At 40.5% G+C, this 16,743-nt stretch overlaps 1 protein-coding gene across 1 annotated transcript in view; it reads right to left on the bottom strand.

The window, feature by feature from the left end:
* Window positions 1–11,274: 11,274 nt before the first annotated feature.
* PLEK (pleckstrin) overlaps window positions 11,275–16,743 on the bottom strand; it is a 25,563-nt gene continuing 20,094 nt past the window's right edge. The window contains exons 7-9 of the mRNA XM_019440505.2: window positions 15,159–15,242; window positions 14,416–14,485; window positions 11,275–13,017 (exon numbers count right to left, since the gene is read on the bottom strand). Coding sequence (XP_019296050.1) covers window positions 12,881–13,017; window positions 14,416–14,485; window positions 15,159–15,242 — 291 coding nt within the window. The 3' untranslated portion in view covers window positions 11,275–12,880. The remainder of the gene's footprint in view (window positions 13,018–14,415; window positions 14,486–15,158; window positions 15,243–16,743) is intronic.

Here is a 16,743-nt window from a genome sequence, read left to right as displayed (position 1 = left end):
TATGCTTATTATCATGATTCTAAATTCTGATTCAGACATCTTGCTTGTTGTTGTCCGTGTTGGTTAAGTCCCTGGCTGTCGTTTTTTCCTGTTCTTTCTTTTGGGGTGAATTCCTTCATGTCATCATTTTGAAGGGAGAAAAGGAATTAATGAGGTAGAAAAATTAAAATTAAAATAAAATAAAAAATTAAAATTAATAGATCAAATATACACACACAAAAGCGAATAAATGATGCCAGATCCTAGGTGTGTTTTGGTCTGGGTGTTGGAAGAGGCTTGATACATTAGAGAAAAAAAGGAAAAGAAGAAAAAAAAAAGGAAATCATTTGAAAATTTGAAAAAATGAATATACTGAAGTAGACTAAAATGAAATGATGTAAGTAAATTAGAATTTTTTAAATTTACACAAAAGTAAAAAATATAGTAGAAAAAATTAAAGAAAAATATTTTTAATAAAAACTGAAAATAAAAATGAATTTTTTCTCCTTCTGTATTCAAGAAAAAGAAAAGAAGTGTAAAAGAGAAAAAGAAAAAAAGAAAGAAAGAAAATTGAATAGATGAACCTACTAACAGATTGAAGTAGGACTGAAATTACTTTGTTTTCCTCTAGAAGTCAGTCTATGTAGTGCTTTATAGTCCATAAACTAAGCTGGTGGTGAGACTTGTGTTCTTGCAGAGCGATGTTGGCCCATTTGGGCAGGGCTCAGTGTAACAGCTCCGCTCTCCACTAGATGGCGCTGCTAGCCTACTGGGGTGGATTGTTGCGGTGCTCGTAGGTGCACCTACGTATGCATGTGCGCAGGAGCGTGAAAATGGCACCACCCAGCTACCCAGTCTGTTCTCCCAGGTCAGCAATCGTGCACCGGTCCTCTGTCTTCAGCTTTCGTCCGCTCCCCGCTTTTTCACTCTCCGTGACCAGGCCCCAGGCAGTACCTCTCTCCCGAGTTTTGTGTCAGAGGCGGCTGTTTTCCCCGGCCCCCCAGCCCCTTACTTCTGAAGGACTGCAGCTTTGACCCGTTCCACCCCTCTGTGGGAGGGTCTCACCGAGCAATGGCCAAATGTCGGCTGCACCCAGGAACGCTTGTTGGACCCTGCTGCTCCCGGTGCCCCGAGACTGTGGCCAGGTGCCAGCCCACCCCAGAAAAAGTTCTTGAGATAGTGTAGTAGCAGTGCTTCAGGGATTATGGCAAATCACATCACACATCTGGCAACAGGCTTCACCCTTAACAACCTTGTTCCAGCACCAGCAAATGTGGCCATTTTCTGCGCTCTGCTGGGACCAGGTGGCTTTAACAGTCTCTACCAAATGTCCTTCCAGCAGTGGAACCGCTTTTCCCTATGTGGCCCGAGAACCTCCCGGACCCCACTCTGTTCCTGAGGATTTGCCCTTCCCACCAGAGCACCGCCAGGTATCGAGCTGCGGAATTGCAGACACTGTGCTCCCCTTATTTACAGGCTTAATGGAATTTAAACCCTCTCCGTTCTCCTATCTCCCTTTTTAGTTTAGTCCCTGCGGCTGTTTCCAATTTTCCACTTTCTCTCCAGCTGCTTTTGGGGAAGGGTGCTTTTCCCGTATTCTCCCCCCTTCCCCAGTCTCCGTCCTCTCTCCACCCACAAAAGCGGTTCCCTACCCTCCGCGGCTTCTCACTCCCCAAAATTCACCCCTCTGTGCCACGTACCTGCTGAATTCTCTGGTTCAGGTTGTGCAGATTGTTGTGTTAATCCTCCAATCAGTTTTCTAGGTGTGTAGAATGGTTTAGTGTTGGTCTGGCTGTATTTCATGGAAGCGAGACACACAAAAAACTTCCATGCTGTTCTGCCATCTTGGCTCCTCCTATATATACCACATCTTCTTTATCCATTCATCCATCAATGGACATTGGGCTCTTTCCATACTTTGGCTATTGTTGATAGCACTGCTATAAAAACTGGGCTGTATGTGCCCCTTCAAAACAACAAAACTGTGTCGATTTCTCAATTCTACATATTCTCCTTGGAGAAGGTACAGGAATATCTCCTTAGCTCTTACTTCTTTGCTCATGAGTCTAAGCAGATCTTTGCCTCTCCCCTCTCTCCTTATCTTCAAACTCATATCCCAAACCCACCTCACTCTATGACCTTCTTTTTTCTGTTAAGGAACTACTCTCCTCAGAGGATCAAGACACTAAAGTCCTTCCTGAGTACCTCTTAATGCTCACCATCTTATTCAGTTGGTACGATCTGTGGATTCTTCCTTTGAAATAGTTGTGTTCATCCTTATCTCTACTACCTACCTACTATTACCTCCCATAAAGGCAAACTACAATAGTCCCCAACTGATTCCCCTGTCCTTTGAGTCACTGTCCTACAAGATCCCTCTGTGCAGGCCCCCTTTAATAAATGGATCCCATTGCCTACAAGGAAAAAGAGAAAGCTCAAATTCTTTAGTTGTTCATTTGACACAAACAGAGCCTTAATTCAATTTTCTAGACTTTCCTCAATGTTTCCACTTTCTTATTTTTTAAGAGATTTTCTACAAATGGAAGTACAATCTCATCACAGTGATCATCTATGCAGTCCACAGGCATTAATCTTTATAAACAGTAAGTCCCAGAGGGCATGATCAGGTCTTGACTTTTCTGTGCCTGCATAACACCTCAGGAGATAGTCGATTAAAATTTGTTTAATCAATTTCTTTTGAAGCATGAGTCTTCTAGATTCATTATTTGCATTGCAGAACAATCAGATAATGAGAGAAGTGAACGGTTACATTAATAAATATGATTAAACCTCTGCAAACTTTAATAATATTAATAGATATGTGTACAATAAACTTTTAGCTCATTAACAAAAAGCTTTTTTCCAAATGTAGGTAAAATTCAACTACATTTTCAATTCCAGAAAGTCTTTCTCATCCTTTAAAAGTGTTCTCTTGGTTTCCTATCCTATCTAGTTATCAGCTATTGATCACTTTCCCTAAACAATAAAAAGTTTCTTGAAAGAAGAGTCTACACTCCTACATTTTTTAAAAGTACATATCTATCTAAGTTGATCTCACATTTCTTCACTTACCACACAGTGGACTCTCAGTAAATACTGAATGTATGAGTTAATGAATACATAGACTCTTGTTCTCCCTGGGCATTTTCACCCATTATTAGAATTTCAAATACCCACAGACAAGCTCTTGACTCTGAAATCTAAAAGTTTTGACCTTTCTTCTTTGCTCCAGTACTATAGATCTCTAACCACTAATGGGCAGTAATTCCTAGATTCCTAACTAGAACTCTAAACTCATTATTTTTTTTAATCTAAATGCATCCTTTTTTCCCATTACTAGGCTGTTCTTCTTTTATTCCTTACACTCATCAATGAAGTGACCATCTTCCAGGTGCTAAGTCATAAATGGGAAATCGTCTGAGATTCTTTCTTCTTCTTGATTCTTCCCCCTAAGTATCTTTCAAATCTTTCTCCTACCCTTTTTCCCTGGCAAATCCTATTCATCCTTCAAGACTTCATTCAGTTATCACCATATCTAGGAAGGCTTCACAAAATAGCCCATTTCCCTTTCTTTATCTGCACATCATAGCATTCAGCACTCACTGGATGTTGAAATCATCATCTTAAGAGCTCTTTGAGGACAGAGAGTAAAACTTAGCTACCTCTTATCCAGGCACAGTTTCTGATATATGATGCACCTTCTGTAAATATTTGTTCGACTGATGATTGAAATGAACTCTTACCAGCCTCACTCTCACTGGTGTGATTCTGTCATCTCTTCCCTGGATTATGACAGCAGGTTTGACTGCCACTGTTCTCCTAGCGATGTCCAATTCTATATGCCTTTCACACTGTCATCAGAATATGTTTGTAAAACCCTAATGTGAATACTTCATAGAGAGGCCCAGGGAGCAAGAGAAACAGGAAGGGAGGCTTAACTGAAAGAGTGGGCTGTTTATCCAAGGATCACTGTGACAGGAAGGAAATGACCAAACTGGGGCATGAGTCTTCTGGCCTTATGTTGACCTCATTTACAAAGGCAAGACAATCAGAAAGCTATCTTCCTTGTGTGTCAAGACACGAAAAAAAAAAAAAAAAAAATCCAGGGCACCTGAATGGCTCAGGCGATTAAGTGTCTGACTCTTGATTTTGGCTCAGGTCATGATCTCACAGTTCATGAGTTTGAGCTCCCCATCAGGCTCTGTGCTGACAGTGTGGATCCTCCTTAAAATCCCCTCTCCCCCACTCTCTCTGGCCCTGCCCCACTCTTGCATACTCTTTCTCTCTCAGAATAAATAATTTTTTTAAAAAAATACTCTAAAAAAAAAAGAAAGAAAAGAAAAAAATCTACACAGTGATATCGGATTTGCCTTTCTCCTTCTGAATTACTCCTAGACCAGAGTCCATCTAAAAGGATAAGGAAAATTTTAAAAGATTCTGATATTTCTGGTTGTCGGTTGTGGAGATGAGGAGTCTAAAGAAGGAAAATAGATATTCGTGGAGGTTTCAGAAAATAGAATATTCAGGAGGTTCACTTCTGCTGCCTTTCCTTTTCCATGTTGACCCAATCAGAATAGTGAGAACATTAATACTACAAACAATCCCAAACCCCAGTGGCTTAAAATAGCAAACATTTATTTCTTGCTCACATTATAGATCCATTATGAATTGACTGTAGGATCTGCTCCGTGTTTTTGACATCTTCACTTTAGGAAGCATCCAGACTGATAGAAGAACTACTATCTGGAACCACATTATCCATAAATACATAATGCAAGCCACAAACGTGTGCCATGTGTACAATTTTAAATTTTCTAATAGCCATATTTTAAACAGTAAAAAGAAACACCATGAGTGCTTGATCATGGGTCAGTGAGAACTTGAGCTCCTGTGCCAGAGACTAGGGAGCTAGGTGAAGCCATTTCCACCTCTCCCCGCCCACATGCACCACACTGATCCACGCCAGTAGCTAAGCAGTGCCACCTAGTGGTCAGTGGAACTGCACCAAGCCCCACCCAGCTGCACCCTCCAAGCACATCCCCTAAAAAATCAGCACAAGTCTTTGCCCCTGCTGAGTGGATGGACTATAGAAGACTTCATAGTTTGAGTTCTAGGGGAAACTAGATGTAACTCCATTCGGGTTTCATTCTGTTTGCTGGTTCATTCATTATTTCAGTTTTTTTGCTTCTGTTTTTGTTTCAATTGTTTTTGTTGTCTTTTTCTTTCTTTTTCTTGGATACAGAAAGAGAAAAATAAATTTTTATTTTCATTTAATTAAAATTTTTAAGGGGCGCCTGGGTGGCTTGGTTGGTTAAGCATCCGCCTTCGGCTCAGGTCATGGTCTCGCAGTCTGTGAGTTCGAGCCCCGCATCGGGCTCTGTGCTGACAGCTCAGAGCCTGGAGCCTGTTTTGGATTCTGTGTCTCCCTCTCTCTCTGCCCCTCCCCTGTTCATGCTCTGTCTCTCTCTGTCTCAAAAATAAATAAACGGTAAAAAAAAAAATTAAAAAAAATTATTTTTACTTTATTTTTTAATTTTTTTAAATTTTCTATTCTATTTTATTACATAAATTTTTCTAATTTTTAAATTTTTTCTTACCTTTTTCCTTTCTTTTCTTTCCCTTTCTTCTCTATCAAGCTTCTTTCAGCAAGCAGATGAAAACACATCTAGGATCTAGCTTCCTTTATTTGATTTTTGTCTTGTTTTTAATTATTTAATTTTAATTTTTTATTTTATTAATTTTTTCTTCCTCCAAAATGACAAAATGAAGGAATTCACTCCAAAAGAAAGAACAGGAAGAAATGACAGTCAGGATCTTAATCAACACAGACATAAGCAAGATCTCTGAACTAGAATTTAGAACCATGATAATAAGAATAGTAGCTGGGTTGAAAAAAAGCATAGAATCACTTTTTGTGGAGACAAAAGAAGTAAAATCTAGTCAGGATGAAATTAAAAATGCTATCACTGAGATTCAATCTTGAATGGATGGCACAATGGCAAGGATGGACAAAGCAGAGCAGTGAATCAGTTTCCAGGCATAATCTACCACCAGCCTCTGGGCTACACAGATTCCATCAGATACAAGTCAAGGTCAGAATCTTCTTGAAGCCCTTTACAGTCTGATTGGGATAAAGGGTACTTCCCACATCACCCCCATGGAGCAGAAAGGAAAATTCCATTGCACTACAACTGCTTTCCCCAAAGAAACAATCTCCCTGATATCCAACAGATCTCTTCAACTCTTTTAGATCTTCCAGATGGGAGAAGAGTAAACAGCAAAAGAACTGGCTGTTGGCCACATGCCTTTGCAACTTTTTTTCCTATGCATGCACCCAATGCTGTCAGTAGACTTAGGTTTTAAAAGTTTTAAGTACATATACAAGTACACAAGTGTATAAAAATCACATACACCCATGGGGTGCCTGGGTGGCTCAGCTGGTTACACATCCAACTTTGGCTCAGGTCATGATCTCAGGGTTCATGAGTTTGGGCCCTGCATCAGGCTCTCTACTATCAACATAGAGCCTGCTTCAGATCTTCTGTCCCCCTCTCTCTCTGCCCCTTCCCCTACTACCTCTGTCTCTCTCTCTCAAAAATAAATATTTAAAAAAGTCATATATGCATAGGCATATATATACATATACGTGTTAGAGAATAAAATCTTTATGAACCTCAAAACCAATATATCAGTAGGGCAGAGATATTTCCATTGTTGTATCTGACCATGGAGGTTTTCCTTTATACAAAGAAAAGCCTAGAGCCCAGTTTTGTGGTTGGCTGTGGCATGACAGGAAATGTTACTGCAGCTGACAGAGCATGGGTGGTGGGTGCAGTAAGCAGGGTGTTCCTGTGAAAATTAGATAGATAACCAAAAAGTGGTAAGAAACAAATATATCCTCAGTAACAGAGCAGAATGCTTAAGTAGACAGATTCAAATTCAGACCTGGATTTGAATCTTATTAGGCCACTAGCCCAGGGGTCTTGGGTAACTTAATCAAACTTTTTTCCTTTATTTGCAAAATGGGGATGAAACTGCCTTCCATCACTGCTGTATAAACGGTGTACAAAAGTGTACAAACACATTTTTTTAAAGAGTAAAAAAATGTGTGTTATGTAGCAAAGTTCCTGACACTCATAGTTAGCACTAATTAAATTCCATCTCTTATTACGAAGAGGAAGTTTTAAGTGGGGGCTGAGCTTAAAACTCTGGGGCCAGCCAAACTGGGCTAGAACCCCCACTCTGACAATTCTTAGCTATGTGACCTTGGACAAGTTACTTTACCTGTCTGTGCCACAATTTCTTCTTCCATTAAATGGGAATAATATAGGGGCACCTGGGTGGCTCAGTTGGTTAAGTGGCAACTCTTGATTTCAGCTCAGGTCATGATCTCATACTTCATGAGATCAAGCTCCACGTCGGGCCCTGCACTGACAGCTCAGAGCCTGTTTGGGATTTTCTCTCCCCTTCTTTCTCTGCTCCTCCCCCACTCATAGTCTCTGTCTCTTTCTCAAAATAAATAAATAAACTTTAAAGGAGAATAATATGGTATAAATTTCCTAGGGTTGTTATGAACATTAACCAAGTTCCTATTTGCAAAGTACTTAGAATGGTGGATGATAGCAGACCAGAAGTATTTGCTGTCATAGCTGCAGTGATCTTCCTAAGCTCAAGTCAGTGTATAAGGAGGCTCCTGACTGTGACTAACAATTATTACATTCACTAGCCAGCTGTTTATAGAGTACCTTTAAATACAGGCACTGAACTAGGTTTTAGGAGGACCTGAAAAAATTGTAAAACACAAACACTTTTCTGACCCCAAAGACCACAAACCCTAAAACAGGAAGGATGGTTAATGACTTCAACCAACATCGTCCATGACCATTGCTAAATGCCTGGTACGAATAGATGGGAGAGAAATTCAGAGGCATAAGGTCTACTAGGAAGTGGAAGGAAGTGCGAAGAGAGAGGGACTAGCTAAAACATTATGTTGGATCTTTAAGGAAGAATAAGAATTATAGAACCAAAGAGATAGGGAACAGAACACACTAGGCCTTGGAAATGTGTGAACAAGAGGAGGTCAGCCATGCAATGGTCTTCCCAAGGACCAGTGACAGGGAAGTATGTCTGGAATGAAAGGCAGACAAAGGAAAACTCTGTTAGGGAATAGGTGAGGGCGAATTTGTGAAGGACCTTCATGCTAAGTTAGTGCTTCAATGTCTAAATAGGCAGTGGGGGATTCAGATAGTTTATTGGTAGTTTTTAACTTTAATGTTGACAAAAATTACCCATATATTTTATTTAAAAAAAAAAGTAGAAGTTCAAACATATAGCCCCCTCTGCACATGAATCAGAATATGCTCTGCATATGTAATCAGAATCCCTGAAGCTGACGCTCAGGCACATGTTCAGCGAGAGAATTCCATCGGCCATTGTGACAGAGACCAAAATTTGAAACCCACTACTAAAGAGCCCTTAAAAGCTGGATGACGAGGACACCTGGATGGTTCAGTCGGTTAAGTTCCGACTCTTGATTTTGACTCAGGTCATGATCTCACAGTTCATGGTTCAAGACCCGTGTCAGGCTCCATACTGACAGTGCAGAGCCTGCTTGGGATTCTCTCTATCTCCCTCTCTCTCTCTGCCCCTCTCTCACTCATGCTCCCTTTCTCTCTCTCTCTCTCAAAATAAAATTAAGTAAATAAAACCTGGATCATCATGAATAGCTTCAAGGGCAGAGGGCTCAGAAGAAAGGAAATTAAGATTTGTTGAGTGCTCACACATGCCAGGTGTCTTACAGTTATTTTTCCATTTAGTCCCAAGAACAATCCTGAAAGAAGGACATCATTATTCTCATCTTCAGTCTTAAAAGGCCAATATTTATGTTGCAAATGCAGTAAGACACAGACTGGACATTCAAACACAAGCCCCAGGCTCCAGGACCACTGTGTTTCCTACAGTATCACATAAACCTCCCAATAAACACTCGTGCATTTTCCCCTTGATACTTAACAGCTCAAATTAAGTCAAGTAGCAAATGTGGTATCATAAACACTGCTCCCATCCTCATTGCTCTCCTCCAGTGGTGTCTAAATTTTATCTTCCCTGTGTCCTGAAACTGAGCCCAAACCACTGGGGCTATCATTTCAAGCTGAGTTTATTTTTTACAAAACAAGCTTCTCCTAACTTTCTCTTTCTCCCACCCTTTTCTCTGCAATGTCCCCTAATCCACGCTACAGAGTTTTGAAACTCTTCATTCAGAGTAGAACACAAAAATGGAACCTGAAATCTTAAATAATTCCATTTGTGGTTTTCTTTTACCCTAACGCTGACGTAAAATGGCAACAGGGGGGTATTGTCCACAGTAAGCTTCACACAAAATCCAAAGGAAATGAGGTCTATATTCTGTTTAGCTTTTTCTTTTTCTTTTCTTTTCTTTTTTTTTTTTCTGTTTAGCTTTTTCTAATGTCTACCACCAACACTGGGAAACTATTCATCATTTTAATCTAAACAAGTTCCTCATTCTGCTTTTGAAAGCTAGCCTCTGCTGGTAGAATTTTAGTCACTGTATGTGTTTATGTGTCCATATGCATCTACAAAAGACACTTAACATCTTAAATTGGTACTGTATTGTCTACCTTCATGTAAAACTCTCACCTTACAATGCTTCTTTCTATTTTTTTCCCAAAAGGGTGTTTGATTTTTCAGATTGAATGCTTTATTTTACTGACCTGCTGTCACTCACATGATGCAAGAAGATATTTCCTCTCTTTATATGCTTTCTTAATTCTTCCACAATTGATTATTTTACAGTTTATTTTTCTCCCACTGTAAATTGGAATCCTGGGTAAATGCTGAGCAGCCTTTCTTTCCAACTTTAAATGTTCTCTAAATGGAATTGACAGTTGGTACATTCCTTCATCCACATCACTAAAGGAAATGTCTGTCAGTCTGGGGCTCAGATGCATGAAGATTTTCCTATTACTATGCCTAAAAGGACCTGAGCATGATTTCTTAACCAAACAGGTTCAGATGTAAATCTATGCCTATCCTCTAAATATCACTTTGGCAAGTGGCTCTTTCATTTCACCAGGAAGAATCACCCATGTTAGGAAGCCATAATGACACTTTGAATTCTATACATACCACTGGATACAAATCTGCAGATTGTGTAATGGAAATCCAAGGAGTGACAGTCACCTAAACTGCAATGTGAATAGTGTCTTCTGGAGTTGAGTAGTGCACATCCCACTCAGCCATACGGAGCAGCCCTTCAATGGGAAACTTCTTTTCCCCTAATGAAAATAGACTTCCTTAATAGTTAATGGCCACTTAGAGACTCTTTTGCTTGCCTGACTATTATAATCAGGTCTTATAAATTAAAAATTAGTGATACTTATTCTTCATTTTCCCCATATTTGAATTATTTCCTGGAATAACCAAAGACTTACTTTGGTTTTATTTTTTTTAATTTTTTTACATTTTATTTATTTTTGAGAGACAGAGCACGAATGGGGGAGGGGCAGAGAGAGAAGGGTACACAGAATCTGAAGCAGGTTCCAGGCCCTGAGCAAGCTGTCAGCACAGAGAAAAAGGCAGCGCTCAAACCCACCAATGGTGAGATAAAGACCTGAGCTGAATTCGGACGTTCAACTGACTGAGCCACCCAGGTGCCCCAGATTTAATTTGTTTTTCAAAAAATGTTCTGGGTGCACCTGGGTGGCCCAGTCAGTTGAATGTTTGACTTCGGCTCAGGTCATGATCTCACAGTTTGTGGGCTGGAGCCCTGCATCAAGCTCTGCACTGACAGCTCAGAGCTTAGAGCCTGCTTCAGGTTCTGTGTCTCCCTCTCTCACTGCCCCTCCTCATCTGTGCGCTCTCTCTCTCTCTCTCAAAAATAAATAACTAGGGGTGCCTGAGTGGCTCAGTCGGTTAAGCATCTGACTTCATCTCAGGTCATGATCTCGCGGTCCGTGAGTTCGAGCCCCGCGTCAGGCTCTGTGCTGACAGCTCAGAGCCTGGAGCCTGCTTCAGATTCTGTGTTTCCCTCTCTCTCTGACCCTCCCCCATTCATGCTCTGTCTCTGTCTTAAAAATAAATAAACGTTAAAAATTTTTTTAAATAAATAAATAAATTAATTAATTAATTAAATTAAATAAGATAAAATAAAATATGTTCTAAAGTCATTGAGATAACTTGAGAGATGAGAGATGGTATTATCCTCAGGAAGTGAAAGTGTGTTGTGTAAAAGAAGAGTCATCATGGGAAGCAAAACATCAGAACCATCACACCAAAGAGATGTTAAACATGGTCATGTTTGTTTCAAAACATAAAGTTGACTCCATATCAATAAATACTTTTAACACTGAATATAGAAAAACTGTGCATGTTCTAAAAAGACAGCTTACTAAAGAATTGGAGAAAAGATAGCCTTTTACCTCTAGGCCGTTGATAAAACCATTCAGGAGTAGAAATAACCTCAAGGATATTATGTGGAATTGGGGGAGGGAAAGAGAGGAGTTGATAAAATCAGAAAGAATTTTCTGCTCTCCTTTTCTCACTATAGCCTTAAAGTTAGAAATCTGAAGTTGGAAAATGCACCTTCACATATATACCTGTTTGGGGGTTTTTTGTTTTTGTTTTTGTTTCTGTTTTTGTTTTTCTCACTTTAGGGTTAGAATCACTAATTGGTTGACAGGGTCAAAAGTTGAAACAGGTACTCAATTTGAATCTAGATCAGATCACTCGGGTTGGTAATGGGTTCACAATGCCCCATGGAGGCCAAGCAGGAGCAGCTACAGCTTGTGTCTAAACCTCAGGTATTACCACAATATCATTAACTGGAGAATTAAAGGTGCTGCACAATGTTGATGGCCACCTCAGTGAGCTCTGTCTAGACTTAAGTCCTCTCAATGTTATCTTTGTATAAGGCCATCATCCAATCTTCCAGCCTTTGGTCCAGTCCCTGCAGCCTCTAGAACTGGAGGCTATACATTAGCTAGCCAGCCTCCAGACCCCTCACCCATGGAGAGAACCCATGGAGGGAACCCATCTGGCTACTTTTTTCTGCAAACATTCAAACGAAAGCGAATCTCAAAGATTTGGAGCCCACCCCCACCCCCACCCTCAGTTACAGCCAATGGTAGATAGAGAAATGCTCTGGGAAGGGACAAAAATACACCCATCTCAGGTCAGCATTGGGTGGGAGTAGAATATACCTGCTCTGGGTGGCTTCTGGGCATGGAAAAGACCCTCAGCTACTCCTGGCTTCCTTGGGTCATTTTCTCAGAAGGTATAACTCTCCAGGCTATAGTAAGTATAGAAGGCTTCAACCTAAAAGACAGCACTGTGGCACTGGTTTTCAGGAAGTTTCTGGTTAGAGTGAGGAAGGAAGAAGAAAGTCCTCCTTCATTCTGATACACAATCTAATGGCCAAGAGCAAGAGAAGGTGGTGAACAAGAACAAAGGAGGTTTATGCCTAGTCCTTTAAGTATAGATTGGGAACAGTTTTAAAGAGCAGAATATCTCAGGTTCTGAAGGCCAGGACTGAGCCTAGCAGGGACACTAGCCGGACAACTAGACACACTTCACTTCTATGGGTATTAGAATCACAGGGCTTTTGGTTTTTAAGCTCAGGCCTGGAGAGATTAAGCAGGGAAGCCATGACACACAGCTTATTATATCTGCGTGGTGGGACATGGAGAGGTTTCAGAAAGCAATGTGATTGGTGCAAGTGAACAGGACGTGGCATGTGGTTAGTTCTATTCAGAACCACTGCAGACAAAAATTTCCCAGCCCTGAGCCCTTTATCATCAGTCTGTTGCCAGAAGTGGACAGGTCCTAGGCCAAGCTTATCCACGGGGTTCCCTTGGGAGAGTGATGATGGGCTGCAGAAACATCCTCACTTCCCAGTCCGAGAGGCCACCTGGATGGCTTTGATCCACTCGGTGCGCTCCTTGGCAGTGGCCGCTTGCAAGAAATAATGAACTTCATCAGCTGTGATGATCTCAAAGAGGTTTTCTTCTTCGCTTTTCCTGCCTGGTGAAAAAGAAAGTGAGCGACAAAGTGCATGCAGAGACACTGCCTGGGCACCCTCCTTTTGCAAGGAATGAAATTTTTATTCTTTTAGTATCCTAAGAAAATTAAATATGTGGCTTTCAAACTTATCATCATTGTATGATCATATATCTTTATTGTATAATCATACATATATAGAGTATGGATATATACTATAATATTCTACAGTATTCTAATACTATATATAGATATCTAGATAGATATAGTATGTATATAGATAGGTACATAGTATGAGTGTGTGTGGTATGAGTGTGTGTTTAAGAAATAAGTAAAATACTCGACAGTTTACAGTTTCTTTTACAGTTTATGAGCAAACTAAATTTCCTACTGTTGCATACCAATTAATGAGTACCTCTATGAGAGCCTAATGAGTACTTTTCCTCTGCTCATAATATAAGCCAAAGACTGACCCTAATATATTAAAATTAAAAATAAAAACAAAAATCCAGACCCACTTCCGGTAAAAAATACAAGCTTGAACTTGTTTTTATCAGGGGCTAAGTTAGAGTCTGTTGAAAGATCGAAAGGCAGTTAACTGGCCAATAGCGCGACAAGACTTAAAACATCCACCTCAAATCAAAAATCGTAATTCCATAAGAAGAAGACAATGAGCAGATACAGGAGTAGTCAAAAATCTAAGCTTTTGCAGCTGTAGTGTTTTCCCATCAGCCTTTATAACATCATAAACCCAAAATGACATGGCAAAACCAGGGTTGGGATGTCTAAACCACATCTCCCCAGTGATACCCCTCATCTCTGCATCTGTGAAGTCAGTCAACACCAGCATGGCTATTCCATTCATCACATCATAGACTTGTGATCTAGGACCCAGAGGTCACTGGTGCAACCCCTCACTCCAGAGGAGGAGCTAAGGCCCAGATTCATTAGGTGGTTCACCCTAGACCATGCCACTAACCGACTAGCACAGACATAACTGCAAGCCAAGTGCACTTTCCACTCACTGCACTGTCTCACTGCACAAATGTTCCTTTTGCTGTGGGAGATTTCCTGGTCTGGATATGTAAAAGGTCCCCCTTTAAGGAATGCCATAGCTCAGTTACAGGCATCAGGAGGTAACAAGTCTCTCCATCCAAGCCAGTTCCAAGGGGAAGGTTTTTCTCAGCATTGCTCAAGGATTTGCTCAAGTCATCCACAAAGCCACTCCTCCTCTCCAAGGCCCAGAGAGACAGGGCAGCATCTGGGAGAAAATAACTCTTGTTTTCTCCCAGGTTTCCAGACAGAAATTCATTCATGCTTAGCCCGATTGATTAAGTCAGTTATTGATTGTTGTTGGCTCAGGATGCCCAGGTGTGGAAAGGAAGCCTGAATAACCTCTCTCAAACAAAAATTCATTCTTACCATCTGGGTTGCTCTCCACTGAAGTCACTACACAGCCTCTCAAGTGAATTGCTCCCAAGGGATCTTCCCCCTAGAGAAGAGAGGAGCCCTCATGTTATGTTTCCAATGTACAATGCACGAACATACCTTATCCTGTTGGTACAAAAGCCATACAGACTCACTCTGGTGTAGATTAGGGCACCCCAAATGGGTAAGAGTAGAAGGAGACTAAAGAAAACCCCTTCCTGCCCTGTAAGTAGGGTCTGTAAGCCCTGCCCTGTAAGCAGGGTCTGAGGACCCAACCCAGATGGGTTTGTCTTTACGCTTTAGAGTTGACTCCTTTTATTAAAGAAAAGGCCCTCTTCTGAATAAACAACAGCCCAAATGGCTGGACTTAAACAGTGCTCTCATCCAAATTGGCCCAGAGGAGGAATTATCACTGTTTTTCATATTAAACCAAGAGCAATGAATTGGACTGGTTGAGTCCCTCTGAAAGTATCAGATCAGGGCAAACAAAAACAAATGAATAACAATATAGTGATATTTTCTTTCATCCCTGAGCTTGTGCTGGCCTCAAAGCCTAAGACTGCAGATCTTTGCAGTTAAGAGGGGAGAGGAAGAGGTAGAGGAGAGCAGGAGAAAAAGAAGTGGGAGGGTAAAGAGGAAATGGGGATATAAACAGAGCAGAAAGGAGAATGGAAAGCCCAGATAGCAGATGCAATGGAGGTCTGAGTGCAATAGATTTGTTGACCACAGGATCTCACCCCAGCAGGGTCATAGTAGTGCAGGTAGGCAGGGTCTTCTCTCAGAATGAACTTCCTCACTTTCCAGTTTTTCCTCCTGTGCCCCTTTATCCAAGATCAACATAAAAAGAGGCATGGTGAGTTCTTAGCATCACTCTGTACATATAGTATCTACATAGTAAGCTTTGTTGAACTGAAAAAAGAAAAAGATGAAATACCAACTTCAGGAAAACGAGGTCCCAACCCAGGTCTTTGTCAGGGAGATAGCACTACGGCCAGTGAATGTTTGGATGTTATGAAATTATGGATTAATTATTTCTAAGACTGCCTTCCAGGTTTAGTATTATAAGACAATATTTTATACAATGTACCTACATGGTTGTTAGGTAACATGGAGGATATAAAGAGGTTAAGACATAGCTCTACTCTTTAGAGCTATAGTTTACAGTCTACGTGGAAATATAAAACAGCAAATGTCCAAATCAAGTAATTGGTATAGATAAAAGATTTCAAGGGAATTAAATGTGGGATATGTCACTGTAGGTTTGGGATGTCAAAGAGAGCCTCTGCGCTTAACCACAGAGGGCACACAGGAGACAGATGGATGGGAAAGAGGTGGGTGGAAAGACTTGACAACAAAAAAGCAGCAATGGGAATACACAAGGCATATGCAGACATTAATGAATAAGACCAGTCTGGCTAGAATGCAGGGTTCATGAGGCATGTTTGGGAAAGTGGAAAGAGACTTAAAAGGTGGGGGTTGTTGCTGATGGCTTCTGAGTCAGAGGTGAAAAGATTACAATCACATTTTAGGAAGATTAATATGGCGACCACATGTAGGATGGACCAGCTGGCTAGGTTAAAGATAAGCCAGGGAGAAGATACTAAGGTAAAAAGAAGTTCATTAGGAAATTATTGCAACAATCTAAGCACAGAATTATTAGGAACTAACATCAGGTAGCAGCAATGGAAGCGGGAAGGAATAGTCACTGTGACAGACATGATGAAAACACATAGGAACTGGGCTTTCCCAAAGAATGACACCATCCAGACTGTGGGTTTGTAGGGCAGGATTTATGTTTTGTTGACCTTTGTTCCTCCAAAGCCCAGCCCTATGCCTGATACATAAAATCTCACCCTGGAAGCTGCCATATATCTGCTTGTAATTTCCTTGAATTATACAGTTTCTTCAATCAGCTTATAATAATTTTTTTTAATGTCATGGTAAACCTAATTTCATTATTTCCTCCAGAAAATTCAAATGACTTAAATATCTCCAGAAGAAAAAAAAGTGTATATTAGATTAGATGATATACAGTTTCTGTCTTGCCAATATGAAGCATATCATTTAATTCTAAAGCACCATATATTGACAAGCACATATACAAATTTTCCAATATTTTTTACTGTGCTCCTATAGAAAAAAAATGAAACATTTATGATTTTAGCAAACAGTGTCTCCTTCATGATGCCAAGTCTAAGGAGTTTAAAGGGAGCTTTCAAGAATGAGTCTAAGTTATATTGGCCAAGGAGCTCATCTCCAAAGAGGCTTTTACTTGCTTGAAGGATGGAGCCAGGAATCCTATAGAGTCATATGGGAGAACAG

The sequence above is a fragment of the Panthera pardus genome, unplaced genomic scaffold, assembly GCF_024362965.1.
Source record: "Panthera pardus isolate Hobbes unplaced genomic scaffold, ASM2436296v1 HiC_scaffold_25, whole genome shotgun sequence".
Taxonomy (NCBI): Eukaryota; Metazoa; Chordata; class Mammalia; order Carnivora; family Felidae; genus Panthera; species Panthera pardus.
Note: the sequence above shows the minus strand (reverse complement) of the source record. Positions and strands in the feature narration are given on the sequence as shown.